General features: G+C 41.3%; 1 protein-coding gene across 3 annotated transcripts in view; it reads left to right on the plus strand.

The window, feature by feature from the left end:
- Nucleotides 1-23397, plus strand: part of SPATS2 (spermatogenesis associated serine rich 2) — a 61546-nt gene extending 38149 nt beyond the window's left edge. For 2 of the 3 annotated variants that reach the window (XM_039332840.1, XM_039332841.1), the window contains exons 5-13: nucleotides 1266-1315; nucleotides 2917-3178; nucleotides 4186-4398; nucleotides 6338-6473; nucleotides 14942-15000; nucleotides 17287-17396; nucleotides 18363-18465; nucleotides 19300-19502; nucleotides 20594-20911. In XM_039332840.1, coding sequence (XP_039188774.1) covers nucleotides 1266-1315; nucleotides 2917-3178; nucleotides 4186-4398; nucleotides 6338-6473; nucleotides 14942-15000; nucleotides 17287-17396; nucleotides 18363-18465; nucleotides 19300-19502; nucleotides 20594-20911 — 1454 coding nt within the window. Of the gene's footprint in view, nucleotides 1-1265; nucleotides 1316-2916; nucleotides 3179-4185; nucleotides 4399-6337; nucleotides 6474-14941; nucleotides 15001-17286; nucleotides 17397-18362; nucleotides 18466-19299; nucleotides 19503-20593 lie in introns of all 3 variants that reach the window. The other variant, XM_039332842.1, reaches the window with a different exon arrangement.
- The last annotated feature ends 1299 nt before the right edge of the window (nucleotides 23398-24696 follow it).

Here is a 24696-nt window from a genome sequence, read left to right on the forward strand (position 1 = left end):
AGAAATGGTTGCCTGGGATGGAGAAAAATGAGCAGTGTGCTCAGTTAAAATTCTGCTTTAGATATTGAATACTATGTTCTCCAGTAGCAAAGCACATTCACAAATTTTCTCCATAACTCATTCATGCATGTTCACAGGAAGTCCTGGAAACTGAAATTTTCCTTGCCTATTGAGAGCCTCAACAGGAACTACTTATGTAGTTTATATGCTGCCTTTGGAAGCTCTGAGTACTGCCCCAGAGACACTAAAGATTGTTATCAGATTGTCATTTTAATTGTGATAGGGGGGAAAAACATTACTGTAACATACTAACTTAAATAAAAATGAAATTAATGTTTTTGAGGTGATTTAACACAGTGCTTTTTAGCTTTTTAGCTGTTAGCCCAGAAAGTGTTGTGCATCTCTTTTTCTAAACAATGTAATCCTTTTTCATAGCTTTTTTTAAAAGTTTCATTCTTAATTTTAAATATGGTTTTATCCTATGACTTCTTTCACAACCTATTTTAGACTTCTGAAAACAAGACTTTCTGGTTGAGCCTAGAATTGTACATTTCAGAACCCAGATTAGGGAAGCATTTTTTCTGAGATTGTTCTGTATTGAAATGGATTAATGCTTTTCATTAGGTACTAAAATTAATTGGAAAACATGATTTCAGAAACTGTGTAAGGATGCTACCGTTTAGTGGCTTTTGACTTAAATAAATGGGTCTTAATGAGGCTTCTGTTAAGCATAGAAATCCTAAAACCTTATCACTACGATACAAAACTACTTTGTCTAAACAATGTCCTAAAAATACCTATTTAGCAGCTTAGCTTTTACTCAATGTCCTGTAGACCAGTATTCTTAAGCTTTTGTTTTAAATTCCAACAATTATCCTGGAAAACAATTCAGGTGTCACCATAATAGAAAGCAAACTCTTCTCAAGAATACATTACATACAGTATTTATAGGCATTTCGTTATTATATTTATTTTTAAGGTAAATTTTAAAAATTTCACACTTCAGTAGCATATCCTGGTCTTTCCTTAAGAACCACAATCATTCTTTTTTTTTTAATAACAAAAACAAAACACACTGTTTTCTATCTTCTGACCAGAAAATAAATTCGTATCTTTTCTGTCTGTCTGTCTGCCATATTTTGATATCAGCGACATAAGCTTACTGTTTTATATTCTATTCTTGTATCTTTATGTTTTGTTATTATTGTTTTGCATAGCTAAGGAGCATGTGAATCTTAATAATTATGTTTTTTTTTTCTTAATAGGTAGTGCTGCTGCAGTGTTGAAAGAATGGACGGTAACGGGCAAGAAAAAGGTTAGTCTTGGTTTGGACGTGAACTTGCTTTGGTAGAGTATTTTACTGAATTATAATGTGGCTGTTAATTATTATCTCTTGATATTCTAATCTAGAGGCTTTAATTCCTCACTCATAGGTCCTTCCTCTCCCACCAAGGATGTAGAGTTGGCATCCCCAGTAAAGCATTTATAGGTTCCAAAGCACCTATAGGACCTTCACTTAGTATCCTTGAGGCTCCACTTTTAACACTTTTTTTAAAAAAGTGTTATGTCTGCTACATAAACGGAGTACTTGCAGATCTAAATTTACCAATGGATACTGCACGTCTTAGAAGATGAAAACTGTTGGTGGCTATAGTCCACTGCTTTGGTTAGAGGTGTACCCACATAATTAGAAAAAAAAATACAAAAGTAAATTAGGGTGTAAAGAGAGTTATGAAGGACCATTCTCATCTGTTTGTCTTCTGATAAACGATGTTTTGTGGCTGGATGTTCCTCCTCTTGCATCCATTTTGGAAACAGAAGAGTATTCTGTTTTATTTTCATTTAATACTGTGGTCAGGGATCTCCACCCTGCTGTTACAATCTTGAAATTTCAACATTACCTGCTAGTCCCAAAAGTCGTGACTATCCCAATGAAAACGAGGCATACAACCCTTGAAGGGGAAAACTTAAAAACTCATTGCCAGCCTTTATGAAAACGTTTGCAGCTTTTCCTTTATTAATTCTCACATTGGCAACATTAAAAATAATTTATGCTGAAGGTCGGCCTTAGAGCAGGGATCCATAGCCAATCCAAAGTCATGGCCCATTAGCTCCTGTTCTCCTGTGGCATAACTGAGGTGATGCAACTAGTTTAAGAGGGAATGACTGTTTAAAAATACCTCTGGGGAAGGGAGAGAGAAGCAAAAAAATTCCAGTACTTGCTTGGGGATATTAGTGCATTCTGTAACATCAGGTGAGATTTCCCAGAAACACTGAATATATGGTATGTGTTCTAATCTGCCGGATTAGAACAACGTCTAGCCTGACCAGCATTTTCCATCCTTAACTGTGGAAAACCCAGGTAAATGCAGGAACATTCACCACCTTCTATATAGATTCTATGTGCAAAGATTAGTATGGATATATATCCATGATAAAAATCAAGCATACGCTAATTCATTCTGCTTCTTTTAGTAATGTAGAAGGCTTAAGGAGATGTGTGATGATAAGGTCTCACCCATTAATTCTTTGAAACCTGACGCTGAAATTGTCCTGTCTTCTAAGATTTCACAAGGCACATCTTTTTCTGTATTTCTATGGAATTGTGGAATATGCATATTTCTGAGAATAGTCAGCCCCTCTGACTAATTCGGGGTAAAATGCAGCATTTTTAACATCCCTTGGATCCACACTGTATATGGCTACTACACACTGCCCACATGAATTTCATTAATATCACAATCGATCAGTTCTGGCTGTTACATAAATCCCATCCCACATTTAAGGGATCATCCTTAAGACCTGTCTGCTTAAGAATTTAATTCTTTTACATTCAGGCAATAGTAATAACGTTCCATTTCATATCAGGAGTTGAGCTTAGTTTCTTCTCTCATAATGCTGATATCTTAATTCTAGAACAAAAAGAAGAAGACCAAATCAAAAACCCCTGCAGAATCGAGTGTCAATGTTCCTGATTCCAGCAAGCCAGCGGCCCCTGAAGAAGAACAGTCTGCCGTTTCATCAGAGAAGGGCGGGATTAACGGTTACCATGTCAATGGTTCGGCCAATGACACAGAGTCTGTGGACTCACTCAGTGAAGGCTTGGAGACACTTTCCATTGATGCAAGAGAGTTAGAGGAGAGTGAGTCTGCTATGCCTGAGGCTCCTGATGGGACAGGTTAGTTTTTTGTTGGATTGTTATGAAAATCAGAAAGTCTGTATAAGTAGGAAGGCTTCCTTCTTCCATTCTACTTGTGTAGTGTCTTCCGCCACATTTCATTGTTTAACAACCCAACAGTTACAATTTCTCTTCCACTATTCAGTAGTTGCCACAGAAGGAGATGAACCATTCTTTTTTCAAATTGCATTGACTCTTCCCAATTTCCAAAGAGGGGGAGAGAGGTAGAAATGGAAGCAACATGACAGTAATTATTATAGATAACTGGAATTTGTACTAAATTATATAATCTGATTTGGAAATCCATAGATTGCATGGGTGGTGAATGTACTGAAGTGGAAAATTGGGTACCATGTAAATCGGGTGGGCAACTATGGCTACTTTACAACCATCTACTACAACTCCCAGAATTCCTGAAGTTTATAGGCTGTAAAGTTGCCCTAGTTGACAGGCCCTGATGTAAATTCTAGGTAGGCTTATGGTCACCATACAGAGACACCCTAGAGCAGTGATGGCAAACCTATGGCACGGGTGCCAGAGGCGGCACTCAGAGCCCTCTCTGTGGGCATGCGCGCCATCACCCCAGTCCTAGGCCTTCAGCTGGGTTTTATAAAACCATTTTGCTTTAGGCCTCCGCCATCATGTGCAAAAAAAAAAAAAAAAGGTTCAACCAGTCAATTTCAACTTCTCGCGGGGAAATAAAAGATCTCGCAAAGTTGGAATTGTTTGAAGTTTTTAGTCCCACCTAGTCTGCCATTATCACCGAAGCCATGTCCACCCAATGGGCCATGCCCACCCAATTGGCCATGCCTACCTGGCACCCAACGATACATAAGTGGATTTTGGGTTGCAGTTTGGGCACTTGGTCTCTAAAAGGTTTGCCATTACTGCCCTAGATAAATAATTTGGGATTCCAGTCTACATAACATTCCTTATCCTATTGTTCTTTTTTATGTTATTTTATGGTTGTGGGATGTTTAGAGTAACCTTTTTTCCCCCTTCCTCAGCATTGTTACAGTTTGAAAATGGAATAACCAACTTGAGTCCAAAATCTGCAAGCACGCGGTCTTCCCAGAATACCCAGCCCCTCAGAGTGCAACCTGAATTGAGAAACGCTGGCAAGTCACTTTCCAGACCTGCTTCCAGCACCCAATCTCCAGCTCTTTCATCCCTAACAATGCTGGATGAGGTCCCTGTGCCCCCTGGAAACAAAAAACTAGGTAGAATTTACAGATCTATGACATGATTCTGTTCTCTTTTTAGTTTTTCTAAGAAGTTCTTTGTTGCAAAGTAATTATAGGGTGCCAGGTGACATTTGTTTTAACTCTAAAGCTTGTAATTCTTAGTGTATATCTCATTAGTTGTTGTGTTGTGGTGGGTAGTACAGGACTTTGATCCCGTTCAAATCTTGCTGAGTCATAAAGTTCATTGGGTAACCACGTACCAAGTCAGCCTAACCTTCAGCAGCAGTTTCAAAGTTAAGTGAAAAGAGTCTAATCTAGCATTTCAGATATTCCTTGGGAAACAGTAAGATTAAATTAAATGGAACATAAAATTGCAGTTATTTTTGTTCTGGATACTTAATGTGCAAGTATGTGAATATATTTTACTTACGTTTTAAGATGAAGATAAATATTCAGGACATCTCAGTATGATTATCCTTGTGCTGTCCTGACGTGCTTATTGATAACTTTTTAATATGCTCTGAACAACAAATCATTTGTCATCATGGGGCTTTTATTGCTTTTTAACATAAGTAATATGTTAGCTGTTGCGCTGGGACTGGTAAATGCAGAGTGGATTCCTGTGGAAGCTGATTGCCATATTCTCTCCTCTCTGATTTCGATCAATCACTTCCATCTTTCCTATTTCAGTGTTAAATTGCTGCCACTGTATAATTCTCATTTAGCTTTATGGTGACTTTGCAAAGGGATTCTTAGATTCAAATTCAAAATTGGTACAGATCTGTTCAAGCCTGATGAGCAATACCTGCTTGCTCTGGGAATAAACGCCTTCACTGGGCACAATACCTCTTTCCAGTTCTGTCTGAATTTCTTTATCTATTTCTATTTGAGTTGCAGAGAGCTCGTACATAATCTATCCTATTAAAGTGGGGAGTAATTTTCAGAGCACATTAGCTCTAGCAGCTAGAGTTACTTGAAACTGGTTTTAACCGACTTACCAAGGAGCGCTGAAAGATGGTAAATTATTTAATATAAATAATGCATCCTTTGAGGCAAGTTGTAGACCACATTTTTGCCTCATCTGGATATGCAAATAAAATGAGAATTAATTGATGATATTTTTTTCCTCGTTTGGATGTACAAATAAAATGAGAATTAGTTGACTTAGATTATTTAATTAGCTGGCATTGCTCAGTGATTCACTCTGTATATGTGGTGTGCAACCTAGTTTTAGAAAAGTGCACTCTCCCTTCTAATCATTATATTTCTTACCCAGCTGTGCACACTTTTTTTTTTCATGGTGTGAGCCAAGTTTCCAATGAACCTCAGTGGATAAATGAAAAGCCACAGCCCTGGCTGTTCCTTCTTTTAGTTTTCTGTTCTTCCCTTCTATGTCTGTCAGCAAATGAGACCTTCAAAATCCTGATTCTAAACATGGTCATTATCCATAGTTTTGGGGAGGCAGGAACATCTGCCTCTTGGCAGCAGCATTTCAAAGTTTGTGCTTTAACAAGGGCCATAACAAGCAGCTCAACCGAGGGTGAGCACAAGTCAGTAATTTTTGGTGACACAAAGAAGCTTGGAAATGTGCTTTCTTGGAGTCTAACCTTTGCAACAAATACCTAAACCTTATACCTTGCCTTATAGAGGAAATGGCATTCTCATGCAGATTTGATTGTATAGGGGAGAGTCAATCATAGTGTGAACTTTACAGTTTTGTTCCCAATTAGATATTTTCTCTTTATAACTCAATGCTGCTATTTTATTCCTGGAATATTTTTATTTAATTTTTTTGTAAATAGTTAGCAGAAATATTTGGACGAAATGGCACTCAAAGCAGCATTCAAGTTTCTTTGGAATCTCTTTTTCTCGTAATGAACAAATACTTTATGTCAAGCAATTTGTAGTTTTGATAACTCTTGGAAAATTTGCAAGGAGTACTGACGCTTTAGTATATTGTGTTCTTTTTGGATAGGTTCCAATATTGAAAAATCGGTAAAAGACCTCCAGCGATGCACCGTGTCACTGTCCCGGTATCGGGTTGTGGTTAAAGAAGAGATGGATGCTTCTATTAAGAAAATGAAGCAGGTCTTTGCAGAGCTGCAGAGTTGGTATGCTAATACTTTGAAATCTGGTGTGAGCATGATTTTAAAGGATTTGATTAAGGATAATGCCTTCCTTTTTTCCTTTACCAAACTAGTCCTTGCCTGAAGGTGTATTTACAACATGATTAGTTGGAGTCATACTAGCGCATGGGTTCATGATCACGTGTTCTATAAAATGTCTAGGGATTTTTGTCCTAACTATAATGGGGTCTGACTCCAGATTCTGGTGGTACTATATGTTGTTAGGGTACAAACTGTTTCCAAATAACAACTTTATCCCCAAATAAAACTACTACGTATATGGGTGACTTTATGTAGGGAACTCATGGACTTAGCAATGCAAGTTACTAAGAGTAGATGCCTTAAAGATAATCTATAGCATTGCAACATACGATAGTCACTTGTTATGTTTTCCTAATTTTTTAGAAACTGCCTTATGATTTTGGCTGTGGCTTGTTCTCCAAGCTTGTTTCCATATACTTTCTGAACGCTTCGTTACCAAACTAGGTAACATCATCAGGATTTCCTTGTCCTGTTCTCCTTAGCTTATAAATGTCTTGTGTGGCAGTATGGACAGCTGGTCATGCCATTGGTTGTTTGTTTGTTTGGAGCTATTTTTGAATTCTGAGCACCTGATTGGTTCTCACTGGATTAGGATAAAAATGGGACAGAGTTTGGAAACAAATGTTCTGTACGTATATGCAGGAGTTCACTGGCCACTTGACTTTTTAATAACGAATCCTCATTATGATTGAGAAATCTATTGCATTTGCATTTCAAATGCACAGGTGATTAAAATAATTTGATTCCCAATTTTCACAAAGCTACAGAATGAACAATACAAATAAGAATTTCTGCTTAATACCAAGTGAGTTTAAAAAGTTAGTTTAAGTTAATCTGACCAAATAAATAGAAAGTTTGAGGACAGAATCATTTTCCATGTCAAAAAGCATTTTCATTTTCAAATCTTAACAATCTGAGATCAAGAGACTTCTTTTGGTTTATAGGCTGACCTAATCTATCGCAGTTCTTGCTTATCAAATCCACTGTCTGAATCGCTAAGATTTCTACATAGCTGAACTAAAATCTTTGCTATTTATCCTACATACAGCCTTAAGAAAAATAATGAAAGCATTTTTTTAATGTGGGCTACTTGCATCTGACTTATTTCTCCAAGGATACATATTGGGATTGTAGGCAAAGAAGAATCTTGAAAGATTCCTCAAGCGAAGGCTAGCAGCCTCTGCTGACTTAATATTTAGAACTGATTGCGGATTTTGCCAGCAGATTTATCATTCAGCATTATCCAGCATTCATTTGGATGGTGCATTTTCCTGCAGATATCTCTTCCTTCAGCATAAAAAGCTAGTGCTTCTTATAAATCATCACCTCCTGGGTCACTCCTCTAATCTTCGCCTTGTCATGCGTCATGTTTTAAAAGGTTAAAGACCTTGTTTCAATAATTCTGCTTGCTGTGGGGCAGAGAAAGGGCAGAAAACAGGAAGTGCAGTTCCGTGACACAGGGAAATGCATGGCTAGTTTGGAAGAAAGCCAGCAGAACCTCCTTTAATAAATTCCAGATAAAGAATCAAGGGTTTGTTATTTGTTCTTTCCTGAAAACGGGGTGATTGCCATTCTGCAAATGAGGCTGTGTACCTTCCAACCACAGCGTACAAATCCCTTTCTAGTCACTTCTGAGGAAAATTATTTACATCATCACATAAATGCAGCATTGCCAGTTCAACTTAGGAAGTCTGTCAAGAGAACTGGTCTTGCAACTGTTGGTAATACGAATATTATGTTCTCTTAATATATGTTGGCTGTAGTCGCTTGCTGGAAGAGGTCTCGAAGGAATTACCACAATATTGTAAACTAAAATTGAACAAGTAATATTTTTATAGCATCCCTTGAAAACTTAATTATTTTGCTTTAGAAATTCATAATGTGCTCATTAGACAGGCTGTATTTCTTTTCAAACATAAGTGATGAATTTATAATGTTTGGCATAAAGAGGAAAATCCATTCAGGAATACCTTGCTGTGTAACAGACTGAAGTGTTCAGTTTTCTGAAGATCAAACCCTCATGTTAAATATTCTCTGCATTACTCTTTTGCTGTTTTCAACATTAGCTGTTCTATAGAATTAGGCACACCCACAATAGATCTTTTAGGGGGGGCCTGCATTCTAGATGCTATTTTGTAATTGAGAAAATACGGCAATAAATCATTGACCTGATGGGAAATTCTCTTTGCCACTTTTAAAAGAAAGGAATGTGCTGTGAACCCCTGACGTTATTGCCAGGAATGAAGATTTTCAGGTTTTGGAGATCACTGCTCAAGATGCTCAAACCTTTAAATATACAAGTTCAGCTTATAATTTCTGAATTTTTATGAAGTTCCTATTGAAGGACAAATCATCCGTCTGTTGGAGCCCATCACAAATGCAGCCTAATTAGTCCTCTGAACTTTCTGATCAGATTCTGTGATTGCCTTGAACATTAGAATTATGTGTATGTAGAATTATGTGTATGTAGTTAAGCAGGCATACCATATCTGATACTGAAGATATGATAAAAGAATAAAATACAAAATACATAGGCAGTTCAGCCCTTCAGGCCTACTACCTAATATTGGTCTGAGAAACAAATCCATTGCTTGTGATTTCATCAGCCTTGCCATCAGAATTGCTTTCAAACACAAATTCTCTGGTTCCCCTGTACAGATAGCTCTTGTTTAACTACCACTCATTCAGCGATCATTCAGAGTTACGATGGCACTGAACCAGGAGACTTACAAGCAGTCCTCGTAGTTAGAGCTGTTGTAGCATCCTTGTGGTCATGTGACTGCAATTTGGGCACTTAGCAACCAGCATTTGTGATGGTTGCAGTGTCACGTGGTCACTATTTGTGACCTTCCCCACTGGCTTCCCACAAGCACTGGGGAAGCCAGCAGGAAGTCTCAAATGGCAATCACATGATGTTCTGCTTAATGACTACACGGAATTTACTTAATGATGGGAACCAGAACTGCCAGAACTACTGATGTAAGTTGGCATGGTCATGTGAGGTCGCACTTCACAACCACATCACAATGGAGTTGCCAGTCCCAATTAAGTGAGGACCAGTTCTCTTTCATTCATAAAGGCAAGCAACAGAACTCTACTTTGTAGCTGCTTTAATAGCAGCATAAAGGCTGATATCTATCCTGTTTTCATTCTCCTCACTGTCAGGATTTTATTGGCTTTCCTTGGCTTGTTGTCCTGGATAGAAGCTGGAACATATTTACAGATGGTTACTAGGATTTAGAATTGCATCATCATCATCCATGGCCTTTGTTATGACAACCCCTGAATCATTGCTGGGATTGTTCAACCTCTGAGATGCAAGCTTTCAGTTATTATGTTTTATCCTTTACCAGTTGTTCCTCTGGATGCATCTAAACTGAAACCTATTCATGCAGATATTCAAAATCTTACCACCCATCTCTGCTTGACTTAGTAGTACTGTGGGACAGATAACTGCTCTGAATTATCCTCAACCTCTGAGAAATTAAAACTGAAATATCAGATGGTTCCTTTATCTCTTTCTCAGATTCATGATCCAGCATCCCCCTTAGGAAACCTTTTGAGCTTTTTCAGATTCCATTAAAATTGCTGTATTAAAATATCAACAGATAATGTTTTATTTATTTCCTTGTTCCTTGTTACTGAGGGTGGTAGTGAAGATCAGAGAAGCAGCTGTATGGCGAACAGCTCTTGGTAGCCATGCCAACCTCTGCTGAGACTCCTGAGGGGAATGTCTTTTCACAGACTTTTAGAGGTTCTAATGATGCCCATAAATAATCTCTGTGCATTTACTATCCTGGATTTACTAGGCCATTTTTTTCTCACGAGTATTACAGCATGGAGTGTGAGTGAGCTTTGCCCCCTATAAACAAATTCCTGGCATTCCATAGGAATAAACTGAGGCTGGCAAAGCCTGTTCTCTTGCATATCAACCAGGAATTTATTCTTTCTATTTTTCTTTCCAACTCTGTCTTCCTCTTTGGAATATACTAGGGATGCTTAAGAGGCTAGAAGCTCTTCATAAGGAGCAGTATATTCTCTTCTACTCTGAACAGATTAAGGAAGTGGTACCTGTGTCATTCAAAACATTGCTATTTTGATATGCTGTGAGCTGGCAAAGGAACCCAGTCTATACTAGATCATTCCATTTCAGCTACGTATGTGCCCGTATATACCGATTCTTGTATTGCAGCAGTTCTCAACCTGTGGGTCGCGACCCCTTTTGGGGTCAAACGACTGTTTCACAGGGGTCGCCTAAGACCATCGGAAAACACATATTTCCGATGGTCTTAGGAACCAAGACACCGCTCCGCATCTGTCTCCGCACGGCCTCCGCCACTTGCACAGAGAGACAGAGAGAGAGAGAGGCACTTTCGCTTCCCTTCTCTCTCTCTCTCTCTCTCTTTCTCTCTCTCTCTCTCTCTGACGTACCTCCTGCAGGGCTCCTGATTGGCCCTGCGCCCAGGTGCCCCACCCCCTGGGAGAAGCGCGGCCAGGGCCTCGTGGCTTGGAGCCGCCTGGGGAAGCCCCGGGATCCCTGCTGGGAGCAGCCCGCTGGAGGCTCCGCTGAGCGGGGCAGCCCTCCCGCAAGCCGCGGCCCAAGGGAGACCAGCCCCTGCAATCCCCAGCCAGCCCGACCATTGGACCTGCTGGCTGGGAAGGCGCGCCGGAATCCAGGCTGCTGGGAAGGAAGAAGGAGATGCAGCAAAAGTAGGAGAGGAGAGCCGCCTCCTGGGGCCCAGCGCTGGCGGCGGCTTCCTTGCCCTCCCCTTCCTCCTCCCCTTCCTCCTCCCCTTCTTCCTTTTGCTGCCCCCAAAGCGGCTCGGGTGGGTGCTGGGACAAGAGCGGTGCCTGGGGGGGAGCAACTGGGCTGGACGAGGGGCTGGCAGTGGCCGTGTGGCACCAGCCCCCACCGCGGCTCCATTGGATGGGCGAAGGGCGAGGCCGGGCAGCGCGGAGTCCCGACTAGGGCGATTGGTTCCTCGCCCTCCTCCTCTCCTTCCTGCTGCCTCCCCAGGCGGCTCGGGTGGGCGCTGCCTCCACCGCGGCTCCAGAGATGGGCGGAGGCCGAGGCCGGGCAGCACGGAGTCCCAGCGGGAGCGGCGGCCGGGGGCAGCAGGGACCCTGACAATGCTGCCCTGTCTCTGCCGCTGCCTCCCGTCCTGCTCCCCCTCCCCGCCCGTTCGGCTGAGGATGCGCAGAGGCCAGGGGCGGTGGGGACCCCCGACAATACTGCCATAAGAGAGAGAAAGCGAGAGAGGAAAGAGAGAGAAACAGAGGAAAAGAAAGAGGAAAGAGAGAGAAAGAGAAAAAGGGAGGAAACACAGAAAGAGAAGGAGGAAAGAGAGAAAGAGAGAGAAAAGAGACTGCTTTCCCAGTCGCCGAGAAAGGGAAAAAAAAGAGCTGTGAGCGAGTTCCCCTTTCTGCCTCGTTGCTGAAAGTTTTTTTTTTAAACGACCGCTCATTCAGAACTCCTTGGGGTTTGTTTGCACGAGCTTGTGGCAGATCAGTAAATAAAGGGGTGGGGGAGCCAAACGGTCCAAGGCATTTGCACCCTGAATGTGTGGACGCTGCTTTCATGATTTGCCACCACCACCCCCTCTCTTCCCGCCCTGCTCAGGCAATGTGCTGTTGCTACTGCTGGCTGAGCTGAGCTGAGTTGTGGCACTGTGTCGATCCCCACACCTCCTGGTTGCCCGGCCGTGCTCCGCCCCCGGCTGCCCTCCGTGCCCCGCCGGAGCCTCCCCCACGCTACCCGGCCTGCCTCCCTTGCCATCGGAGGGCATCTGTGTGTGTCTCCAGACCTTACTGGACTACCATTCTCAGCAGCTCTAAAAAGCACTGTGGAAGAGTGGGGAATGCTGGGAGTTGCAGTTCCTCACCATCTGGAAAAACATGATTCTCCAAAGATCAATCAATCCTTCCTTCCATCCACCCATCCATCTCCTTCCCTTCCCTTTCAATCTCTCCTTGCTTCCTTCCTTCCTTTCCCCCTCAATCTCCTTCCTTCTCCATCTTTTCCTTTCCCCTTCAGTCTTCCTTCCTTCCTTCCTTCCATCTCCATCCCTTCCCCTTCAATTTCTCTCCTTCCTTCCTTCCTTCCTTCCTTCCTTCCTTCCTTCCTTCCTTCCTTCCTTCCTTTCCCCTTCAATCTCCTTCCTTCTCCTTCTTCTTTTCCCCTTCAATCTTCCTTCCATCTCCATCTCCATTCCTTCCCCTTCAATCTCTCCTTCCTTTCTTCCTTCCTTCCTTCCTTCTTTCCTTCCTTCCTTCCCCCTTCAATCTCCTTCCTTCTCCATCTCCTTCCTTTCCCCTTCAATCTTCCTTCCTTCCTTCCATCCCCTTCTCCTTCAATCTCTCTCCTTCCTTCCTTCCTTCCCCTTCAATCTCCTTCCTTCTCCATCTCCTTCTTTTCCCCTTCAATCTTCCTTCCTTCCTTCCTTCCATCTCCATCTCCATCCCTTCCCCTTCAATCTCTTTCTCTCCTTCCTTCCTTCCTTCCTTCCTTCCTTCCTTCCTTCCTTCCTTCCTTCCTTCCTTCCTTCCTTCCTTCCTTCCTTCCTTTCCCCTTCAATCTCCTTCCTTCTCCATCTCCTTCCTTTCCCCTTCAATCTTCCTTCCTTCCTTCTCCTTCCCTCCCTCCCAACATTTTTGAGCAAGGAAGAATAAGCTTCTCCATCGAGCATTGCTATATTGTTTTTGTGATTAATCACTATGCTTTAATTATGTTCAATTCGTAACAATGAAAATACACCCTGCATATTAGATGTTACATTACAATTCATAACAGTAGCAAAATTACAGTTATGAAGTAGCAACGAAAATAATTTTATGGTTGGGGGTCACCACAACATGAGGAATTGTATTAAGGGGTCGCGGCATTAGAAAGGTTGAGAACCACTGTTGTATTGTATAGATCTGTACTAGTACCATCAATGTTTATTCTCAATCAGCAGTTTTGTCTGACTGGTTCTTTGGTGCTAACCCAGAGGAAATCACGGTGAAAAAGAAGAGATTAACTTTTAACCTGAAACTCTGGTTTTTCAAGTGGTCACCATATGCAACAAGCCCCCAAGTTAAGAATGCCCTGGTTTAAGGACAACCCAGAGTTCAGTCTAGAACCTGTTCTATCAAAATCTGAGTTAAATACGCAATGGTTCAAGTTAATGACACAATACTATTTACACAGTATTATATAATAATACTTTGGCCACCTAATGAGAAGGAAGGACTCACTGGAGAAGGGCCTAATGCTGAGAAAGATTGAGGGCAATAGAAGAAGGGGACGGCAGAGAATGAGATGGCTGGATGGAGTCACTGAAGCAGTAGGTGTGAACTTAAATGGACTCCAGAAGATGGTAGAGGACAGGAAGACCTGGAGGAACGTTGTCCATGGGGTCGCGATGGGTCGGACACGACTTTGCAATTAACAACAACAACAAAATATAATAATACTGTTCTGGCTTTACATACAAATTTGACTTAAAGACAGATCTTGGGAACAGAACTTGTTCTTAAACTGGATGTTATCTGTGCTCACCAAATGGACACTAATCCCCTCCCCAATATCAGATATTTCAGGGTCCCCAACTCCCGGTCTCCAACTCCTGTGGACCAGTACCAGGCCGCAGGATGCCAGCAACCGGTCCGTGGACCAGTACCGGGCCACAGCATGCCAGCAACTCTGCACAAATAAGCAGAGCCCCATCTGCGAGATGCAGGCAGCACACAAAACCACATACTCTCCGGTCCAAGGAAAAACCTCTCTCCATGGAATCGGTCCCTGGTCCCCTCTGAGATATTTGATTCTGCTTTATCTGTTCCAGTAATTACTATAGCAGTTCCTAATCTGAGGAGAAAAACAAGAGTCACTACTTGTAGGTGACATGTTATAATGAGGCTCAACTTCCTGCAAAGAATAGTTCTGGAATGTTTCGAATTGGGTGCTTGCAAGCACAAACCTTGTATATGCGAATTCACAGATGACCATTTGAAATATGAGAATTACAGGCAGTTAAACACTTTAATGGGCCACAGTGATTGCTACATGGGAATTAAAAGTAGAACAGCCAACTGTAAATAACTTTGGAAATGAAAGCTTTAGACATCAAGATACTTATGATTTTTGGAACCAAAACAGTGATAAACCATGTAGGATTTCAGTTGGTTAAACCTAAGAAAAAGAGATGCTGGACGTCTCTGAAAAAAAGTTGACTTGTTCCTTGTTAGTGATATTTATCCATTCCATCTTTGAAAGCTCAATGTATACAAAAGAACTGTTTTTTAATCAGGGAGGCAGAGATTTGTCCCAATTTAATGACCTGACTGATTGTTGAGTTGGTTTCTAAAAGTTATAGCCTATGAATATAAGAGAATTTTAATCTTTTATTTCCTTTCTTTTCTTCCTTTAGCCTCATGGATCGAGAAGTAGCCCTACTTGGTGAAATGGACAAAGTAAAAGCAGAAGCAAGTAAGTTTTATAAACAACTATGTTAATATCTTTGTCCTGAAACCGTACAAGACTACCAGATTTTTGAAGTAAGCAGTCCAAGACAAAATACAAAGAAGGACTTAAATTTCTGGTATTTCCAAATGTGTAAACCATACTATATATGTACAGGTTGGCTATATATATTTTTTATCACATCTAGTTGTATAGGTTCATGTTTCAAATATCTTGTAATTACATATACATGGGTAAGATCTGGTTTTGCTCTTGACTTAACAACCATTCATTTAGTGACCGTACAAAGTTACAGTGGCACTGAAAAAAGTGACTTATGACTATTTTTCACACTTAACGACCGTTGCAGCATCCCTATGGTCACGTGGTCAGAATTCAGGTGCTTGGCAACAGGCAGGCATTTCCGCCACTGCGGTGTCCTGTGGTCATGTGGTCACCTTTTGTCACCTTCCCAGCTGGTCACCTTCTGCGAACGTTTGACGAAACAAAGCCAATGGGGGGGGGGACAAAGCTTACCAACTGCATGATTCACTTAACAACTTCAGTGATTCGCTTAACAACTGTGGCAAAAAAAAGGTAAAATGGGGTGCAACTCACTTCATTGTCTTGCTTAGCAATGGAAATTTTGGGGTCAATTGTCATAAGTCAAAGACTACATGCATTTATTTCCAAGTATAGTGCCATAGTTAATCCTAGTTGCCATTACACCAGAAAAGCATGTGGGGTTTCCTCATTCCAAGCACAGTGTTAAAACAGAGGCCTCCTAAGACTTCTATGTGTTGCATTTATATGCTGATTTACTTATCCCGAATGAAAACTACCACTGTCCAAATATATGGGAAAGTGCAAGAATAAAATATGTGCCCAGCCAGCCCGATTGTCTGAATTGAGACTGCTTGTGATCCTCTAACCTTCATATCTAAATAAACCTGTGGCTACCATTACTGCTACTACCACTGTAGTATGTGTCAATGCCAAAACATCCAATGTTAGCAGCAGCATGGTTCCGACAGTATGAACTTTGTACATGCCATGAAAAATGTGGATTCCCCAGAACAAGGTAACGAGAATACATAACTCCTTGAAGACTCTTGATTGATATGCAACTTGATTAATGTGGCTCATAGGTCTAGTCCTCACTTAATTTGCTCAGCGACTAGTTGAAGTTGCTGAATAAGTGCTATTTTTGACCAATCCTCAAAAGTTCCAGCTGTCCCAGCATCCCATCCAGTCTGGGTGCTTGGCAACCAGCTCACACAGCAGGGGCATCCTCCCACAGTCACATGACCACCATTTGGGACCTTCACTGCTGGCTTCTCAAAAGCAAAGTCAATGGAGAAGCCAGCAGCGAAGGTTGAAGTCTCTTGCACTCTGCACCACCTGGCAGTACCCACCCTTGGTCCCGACAAGCTTGCTCTGCACCTTGCTGGCCACCCTTGCACCTTCCCCCACCCGGCAGCAGCCCCACTTACCTGCCTGCCAGCCAGCCTGCATACAAATCACCTTGGACTCACTTAAAGACACAGGAACTTGGCTTAACAACAGCAATTGGGAAACGCTGGGATTGCTGTCACTAAGCAATACGGGCAGGTCACATCATATTTTATGATTGCCTCGCTTAGTAACGGAAGTTCCAGTCCCTATAACTATTGTTAAGTGAGGACTAGCTGTATATCAAAGAAGCAATTCCCATTACCTCTCAGAAGCTGCAGTTCTTTCTGCTTCTGTTCCCCGGGGCTTGATTGTAGTATCTATATGGTTTTCTCCTTACAAGACAAAAGAACTACTTTGTTCTACTGTCATTCATTGGCAAAAGAGTACAGGAGAAAAGAGTTATAAACTGCACCCTGCCCAAAACATTGCAATTAAGTAAACAACCAATTTGACTTGATAACTTCCTTTTTATTATTATTATTAAAAAGGGAGACAGAGAAAGAAAGCAAAGGACCCTATTCACAGATTTCATGTGTTGAGCTTGAGCTACATAGGCATCTGTCAGTTTCGGGAATTTAAGAATTCTCGCCCTGTTGCCTAGGTAATTATCCCCTGGCATTTACTGTAACTCCAGTCTTTTTAGGTATTGTCCAAGGCCTCAAGCATTTATCAGATGTATTGCAGAGCTGAAGCTGACCTTTGAAGGATAAACTAAAATATTGGGGAAAGGGGAGAATAGGGGCTGGCAGGAATTAGATTTGTAGCAACTTGACATTCTGTTTTGTGCTTTAATTGCTTAATTATTCTATTTATTATAAATGTGATTGCCTTTTGGGGGGGTTCTGTTTTACCTTATAGTGGAAATCCTAATCAGCCGCCAAAAGAAGGCAGGGGCACTGAAGAAACTAACCGATGTAGCAGTCCGAATGTCAGAAGAACAGCTGGTAGAACTTAGAGCGGATATAAAGGTGAATCCCCAGACTGCTTTGGGCTATGTGCACCTTTTTCTAATCTACATAGATTAGGCAGTTGGGGGCAGAGATCTTATTGAAGTACAGCCACAGTATGCACAGAGAAATTACATTTCCCCAGGTTCTGTTGATGTAATTACATTTCCTTATATTCCTCTTACGCAGAAGAGCTCTATTGAACAGTAGAGCAGAGGCCCTCAACCTTTTGGGCACCAGGGACCGGTTCCACGGAGAAAGGTTTTTCCATGGACTGGAGAGGGCGTGGTTTTGTGTGCTGCCTGCATCCTGCGGATGGGGCTTTTGCTTATTTGTGCGGACCGGTTGCTGGCATGCCGCAGCCTGGTACCGGTTCAGAGACTGGGGGTTGGGGACCCCTGCAGTAGAGGGCATACTTAGGAGGAGCCAATCTTAGTCTGTAGCATTTAAAACAGGCAATTTCAATACCTGACCTGGCAACAACATTTGCTTAATGTTAGGATTGACTGAAAAACAAAAGCATTATTTAAAAAAAAAAAAAAAAAGTTTTGAAAAGAACAAACTCAAACATCAGACTTTGCCTGAAACTTTTTCACACTTATTAACCTCCATAAAGCTGATGAATTATTAGATTGTGACTGTGAAATTTGCTCTTAGTGGTGTGGTGTTGTCTGACAAATAGCTTCCCTTGCCTACCACTAGAGGCCAGAATGAAGTTACGTTCAAATTCCCACCAAAATCTCACTGCATGGGAAAAATTCACTCTGGTAATTGCTGTTCTGTCAGCAGTTCCATCTTTAAACTGTTTATTATTTTCTAATAAATCCAGTTGTTTATTCTTCTTCAATTGTGTAGAAGCAGAGAGAAGGGTGTGTAGTTTGTGCCTCGGTTGATACCCGCAATTCACACGACGGCTCCTCTCCCAAAACATGAATGTGCTTTGTGCATAATGCTAACATGCCTACATTTTTTTTTTCTTCTCTGCAGCACTTTGTTAGTGAGCGCAAATACGATGAAGATCTCGGCAGGGTGGCTCGCTTCACTTGTGACTTGGATTCCCTAAAGAAAAGCATTGAATCCTTTGGACAAGGTGAGCTAGTCTAAACATTGTATGTCCTGGGTATCTACACAAAACAAAAACCCAGCAACGATGGGATAAAGCTAAACTAAACTAAACACGCGTGGCTGATAAAAGCACTTCTAAAATTCTGAAAATACATTTTTCTGTGGCTTTCGGCTGAAAAGGCTCTTCTCAGAATTTTATCAGCTCAGAAAATGATCGAGGTCCCTTATGTGTTTCACTGTTAGTCTTCATATTATTACAGTCCCTGAACTGAGTTGTTTACATACATTTATTACTTTATCCTGCTTATTTTATGTATAATATGTATTTATATGTTACATATCCTTTGGGTGTGGGCGTACTATAAATATTTCAAATTAATACGTGTGGAGTGGGGCCGCTCTTAGGAAGCCTCCATTTGAGATCGCCCAATGCCGTGGATTTTAAGGAAAAATGGAAAAATGTTCAAAGCCCTTTTGCAGTACTAGTAAAATGAAAGCCATTAGTTTATATAACAATGCATTTGCAAGCTTCTTCTCTCTGCTCGCCGGTTCTGTTTTTTTATTTTTCAATTTTACCATACCTTTAGGTCTACTATTTCTATACTTCAGGGTATTTTCCAGCAGGTACATGGATCCCTCAACAGTTAGCTCACAACCTCTGAGGAGTATTTGTAAAGTGGTGGCAATGGCTGCTACAAGAACAGGAGCAGACTGGAAGCCATTTTTATTGCAATTTGATTATGTAACGATTTGGAAAATGTATCATCACTGGTTGCCGATGAGGTGAGAGGTAAATTCATCTTTCTGTTGTAAAAAAAAAGTGTGAAATAAGTCTTTTTTTTTGTCATTCTTGTTTCAGTTTCACATCCAAAGAACAGTTATTCAACCAGATCACGGTGTAGCTCTATTTCCTCCACAGCGGTGAGCAGTCCGGATAAGTCCGCTACCACAGTGTGTGCCTCTATCTCTTCTCCTAGCCTCATAATGGCCAATAAGAAACCATCATCCCCTATAGAAACCTCCACAAATGCAACAAGCCGCCCATCTCAGTCCCATCGGGAGGTAATGATTTAATGTTGTTTCTGTGGTTGAGAGTCACCTGGAGATTGCCCAGGCGTGGATCTTCTTTACAGCAGAGTTTTTCACTTAGAAGGGAAAAACAAAGGGCCCACATTTTGACTGAGAGGCTGTTGTGCCGCACAGTTAATCTCACAGTTGCTTGTCTTAAGCCAATGCTTGGAATGATAATTCAACTCTAATAGAACATGGACCAAATTTGAAATAACTTCCCATTTTTAAAGACTGGATTGACAGCATTCAAATGAAACATTCTAGGCCAATGATGGTGAACCTTTTAGAGGCCGAGTGCCCAAACTGCAACCCAAAACCCATTTATTTATTACGAAGTGCCAGGGCCGCATCAGCATTGTGGTGTTCTCAGGGAGAGCGGGGGGGGGGCACTGGGTGGGCATGGCCGCTGGGTGGGCATAGCTGTGGTGGTCATGGCAGACTGAATGGGCGTGGCCAGGGTTGGGCCAAGACCAGGGTGGCGGGGACCAGTCCCTCGCCATCTGCAGGGCATCCCCAGGGGCCCAATGCCGCTTGCTCGCTCACTTCCTGCCCCGTCGCTTCCAAACGCCACATGCTCGCTACTCTGGCTGCTGGGGCAATGGTGTGCGTGCCCACAGAGAGGGCTCTGACTGCCGCCTCTGGCACATGTGCCATAGGTTCGCCACCACTGTTCTAGGCCAGTGTTTCCCAAACTTGACAATTTTAAGGCATGTGGACTTTAACTCAGAATTCCACAGCCAGCATTGCTGGCTGTGGAATTCTGGGAGTTGAAGTCCTCATGCCTTAAAATTGTCAACTTTGGGAAACACTGTTCTAGGCCATTGCATCTTCTTGTGTAGTAAAGAATATTAATGTGTATTAATATAAGGTTAAAAATGCAGCATATATTCTAATTGTATAGAGTTAGGCAATGGATGGAGTGCTATATTTTCAGACCCTCTCAGAAACCGGCTTTACTGATTTTGGTTGTAAAATAATCTCCTTGGTCTCTATGGATCTTTATCCTATTTTGAGTATGGAAAAGAGTGCTCAGGTAATACTGGTACTGATCGCTCTGATTTCCCCCTTTCTTTCTGTTCCAGGGGTTCCAGGGAAATAGAAGGTCTGGTCAAGGTTACCGGTCCCAAGGACAACGCCAAAATGGCTCATCGCATCTCAATTCAAATCGCTATAGAAATGGGTCTTGGTACCAGTCCAACTACAAATCCCGACCACCCTCCGGAAACTCAAACAACCTCAACCAGACTTGCCCCACCGGAATCAATGGAACTGGGCCTGGTCCTGAGCCAGGCCCACCAGCCCCGTCCCTACAGACACATTTGGTCCCACTCAGCCCAGAAGCCAAGGCTCTGCCACAGAGGAAACCTAGATCAAGCCAATACGAGGCATCCAGTTCCTGAGGACCGCAAACTCGGCCACTTTCCAAAATTGAAGAACAAGATTGCGGGACACACTTAGCTAGAGATATTAATGAGAAAGGAAATTTACACTTTGCTATCCCTGTGCTGTCTCTTTTTCCCAATCATTCCATTCCGGGAAAGCAGTTTCTTCGCATTTCTCTTGCCCCTGCTTCCTACAGTGTGAAATGGGTCAGATTTTAATCGGAAGACATATTCTTGCTGTTCAGGAGTGGCTTGGCACACCTTACTGATGCCCCTCCTTATGTCCAACAGCTCCTTTTAACATTAGAGCCTTTTTAAAATATTGGCAGGTCTGTATCCTAAAAGTGGGGTGGGGGTGGGGGGGGAATGCCTTCCAGTAGTTCTAATCCAAAACTTTCTGATCCCTGCTCCGACCAGAGTGCCAGTAGCAGGCCTTATTTTTAACAGCAAAAGGTATTCATGCTGACAGTGAAACAGGTTGCTGTGCATTGTGGGTTCAGGATGAGAAATTTGAAGAGGGAAATCTGCAAGAGATTGCTGAAATACTATATTCTTTTTTTGAAACTTATCCTTAAAGTCTACACTTGGGAATACTGGGGAATATCTCTTTCCGTAGTGGGTGAGCAAGTTCCATTCTTTCCGAGAGAATTAACATTCTGTCTATATGTCATGTATAAATTTAGATATTCCCTGGTTTTAATGTTTGGTGTGGGATGGGAGGTTTCATTTTTTTTCACTTCCCGGCCAAAATCCCATTATCTGATTCTAAACTAAATTTCTAGCAATTTATTAGTAATGCTAAGCCTAAATGATCGCAAGTAAAAGCAACAATTGCTACAGTCTCTCTATCCTTGTATAAATAAAAGCAACGTACATGTTTAAAAGATAGTAGCCTTCACTTTGTGCCATTTCTTCTCTTTAAAAAGAGTTCATAGAAAATGGGTTTCCTACAGAAGTGGGTTAGATTAATTTAGGATTAGTTTAATTTCAAAGAACAAAAAAAAATGTCTGGACTATTTTGAGTATAGTTAGTTTGGGTATCTAGTTTGCTGCTGCAGCTGATAAATGAGGTAGGAAAAATAATAAGACCTTTAGCGATAACAGTAGATAATTCAGAATGTTCAATTTGGGCTTCAGGCTTGGACTCACAAGAGTAAAGGAAAAAAAGGGGGGGGGATCAGTCTTTGGAAAAATAATGGATCTCAAAATATTTTGTGTAGGATGGTAAGAGTGTTTAAGAAACTTCAAAGAATCTGAGCATTGCACACACAGTCATGCTATGTGATAGCACCTATATTGCAGATAACTGAAAATGGTGATTTGCTTGAGACTAGTCAATCACTTTATTGCAGAAGTGAAGTTCAGATCAGTTTCTTAGCACACTATTTATATTAATACAAGTGGAGTACCAAAATACTAAATCATAAAGAATGATTAGAATGTTTTACTGTGATTGGTCCTAGATGATAGTAGGCAGTAATAAATGGTTAATTTAAAAGCATATAGTAGAAGTATTCCGGTTAATAAAACCTTTTCTCAGTAAAGATTTGCCTAAGGTACAATTTCTCAAATCTGATACTAAGTTATGGAAATGAATAGTCAAAGCATCTGAGTCAGTGTTTCTCAACCTTGACAATTTTAAGGCATGTGGACTTCAACTCCCAGAATTCTACAGCCAGCATTGCTGGCTGTGGAATTCTGGGAGTTGAAGTCCACATGTCTTAAAATTGTCAAGGTTGAGAAACACTGAAGTGATCATCCAGAAGACTTGATGTCTGGCAAAAAAAAATCTGTGCATGGCCAAAGCCTCGGCAGTAGGAAAACAAGTGAGATTCACACTCATCTTTCTATTTTGCATTGAAACTAACTTGAATCTGGTTACTGAATATCAGCCTGAGATCGTTTAGGCATAAGTTAGAGATACAATTATAGAACTGAGCTTTAAATTAGGAAGCTTTTCAACCAGCCTTAAAAAAAAAGACAAAATTGGTTTGAAAAGGAAAATTGGAGAAGTACAGTTAAGATTTCAGAAACAATTGCAGTAATGGCTGTATGTGTTACTACCTCAGATGATAACTACCAAGAACCAGAAAGCCCTTACTGTCACATTTAATATTTTAAAGTATTTCCCTCTCCCAACTCCATGTGTATGCCTGAATGGATTGTAATGTCTTCACTGGCTGTTGCATCAAGCCCTAAAAGTCTTTTCCTTTTGAAATTTCAGCTAGCAAAAGGCCATCCTGTGGCTAAGACGAGGCATATGAAGATGAATCATAAATTCACTATGGGAGTCACTATGGTTATTGTGCGGCTGGAAGCTTTTCTCAAGCCTTTTATACAACCTAAACATGAAGACAATAACCAATCTACCTGATCAATGTATTTAGGTTTGCTGAAATAAAATATATGAACTAATTTGGGTAACTGAAGTACGTTATTGATGTGTAATATTATTCACAATGATGCAATTTTATCTTCTCATATCAATAAAGGCATTTTCTTCACTGGCATGGTAATTTAATGTGAAAATGACACTCTAATGCAACTAAAAGCTCAAGGCAGCAATGATGAGGGACAATAGGCAGATTTGGGGCCTGCTGGGAATAATATGAAACCAGTGGGAACCTAGCATGGATCCAGTCTTTCTCCAGAATAAAGGTCTTAATTATTTATATGTCATATAAAAGTGTACAAATGATTGTTGTATATAAATATAAATGATGGTCTTAAGAATACTGTAACTGCATGTGGTCTCATCTTGCACAGAACTAAGGTCCAGGAACTCTTAACAAAGGAATCCATCTTTGCACAGTATGCTTACCCCTGATTTATGTAACTGTGGTTGACTCAACTGGATGCTATTTGTCTGGTTTTGTACAAAATATAAACTAACCGCATGGTTCAGCGTGAGTTTACATAAAATCATAGCTAGAGTAGACCAGATTAAACTTGGCTCATTTGTAGCTTCTGTACAACATCATTTGAACATAGCCAGTAAGAGATTTGGCTTCATATTCCAACATTCTGTCTCATATTTACAATTTCTTGGTGCTCCATGCAAAAGACTCTTCCAAACAGTCAAGAGAAACTTTAAGGACAGGAAACCCTAATGCTTCCCAATAGGTTTATAGCTGCGCTGCCTTAAGTTTCAAAACAGATGTTTCCTTAAGGAAGTTTTAATCCCTGAATATGAGGTTCAAAGGACTAGCTAAACCAGGGGTCTTCAAACTCAGCCCTTTTATGACTCATGGATCTCAACTCCCAGAATTCCTCAGCCAGGCAGGCTGGCTGAGGAATTCTGGGATTTGGAAGTCCATGAGTCATAAAAGGGCCGAGTTTGAAGACCCCTGAGCTAAACCTTCAAAGGTAAGTACAGTTTGGGGCAAAATGATGTGGAAATTTCTTTCCTCAATAAAATAACGTAAGAAGTACCCACATGAACATGATCCCTTGCAGCAGAGAGGCTCTGTTACTGTACATAACCCATAGTTACTCAGTTATGTAGCTATATTCCAAGTATTAGATTTGAATGCTATTAGTCCAAAGTAGAGAAGCTACTAATTGCCAACTCCAAATACATTCAGGTCCGAAGGTGCAGTGAGAAAACAGCAACTGCTTGAACAATCAGCACAATGAGTGTGCTAATACACATTTTGCTACAAGGAGAAGAACCTTGAAGGATGCACTTTATTTGCCCAACAGTTCAAGAACTGTTTTTGAATGGAAGAACTTCCAAAAACTGATCAAACTGTTGGCAACTCCCTCTGCTAAGATGCTCCTCTGATGATCGAACCTATCATAGC

Source organism: Crotalus tigris, unplaced genomic scaffold (genome assembly GCF_016545835.1).
Source record: "Crotalus tigris isolate CLP2741 ecotype Arizona unplaced genomic scaffold, ASM1654583v1 scf7180000024465.619267, whole genome shotgun sequence".
Taxonomy (NCBI): Eukaryota; Metazoa; Chordata; class Lepidosauria; order Squamata; family Viperidae; genus Crotalus; species Crotalus tigris.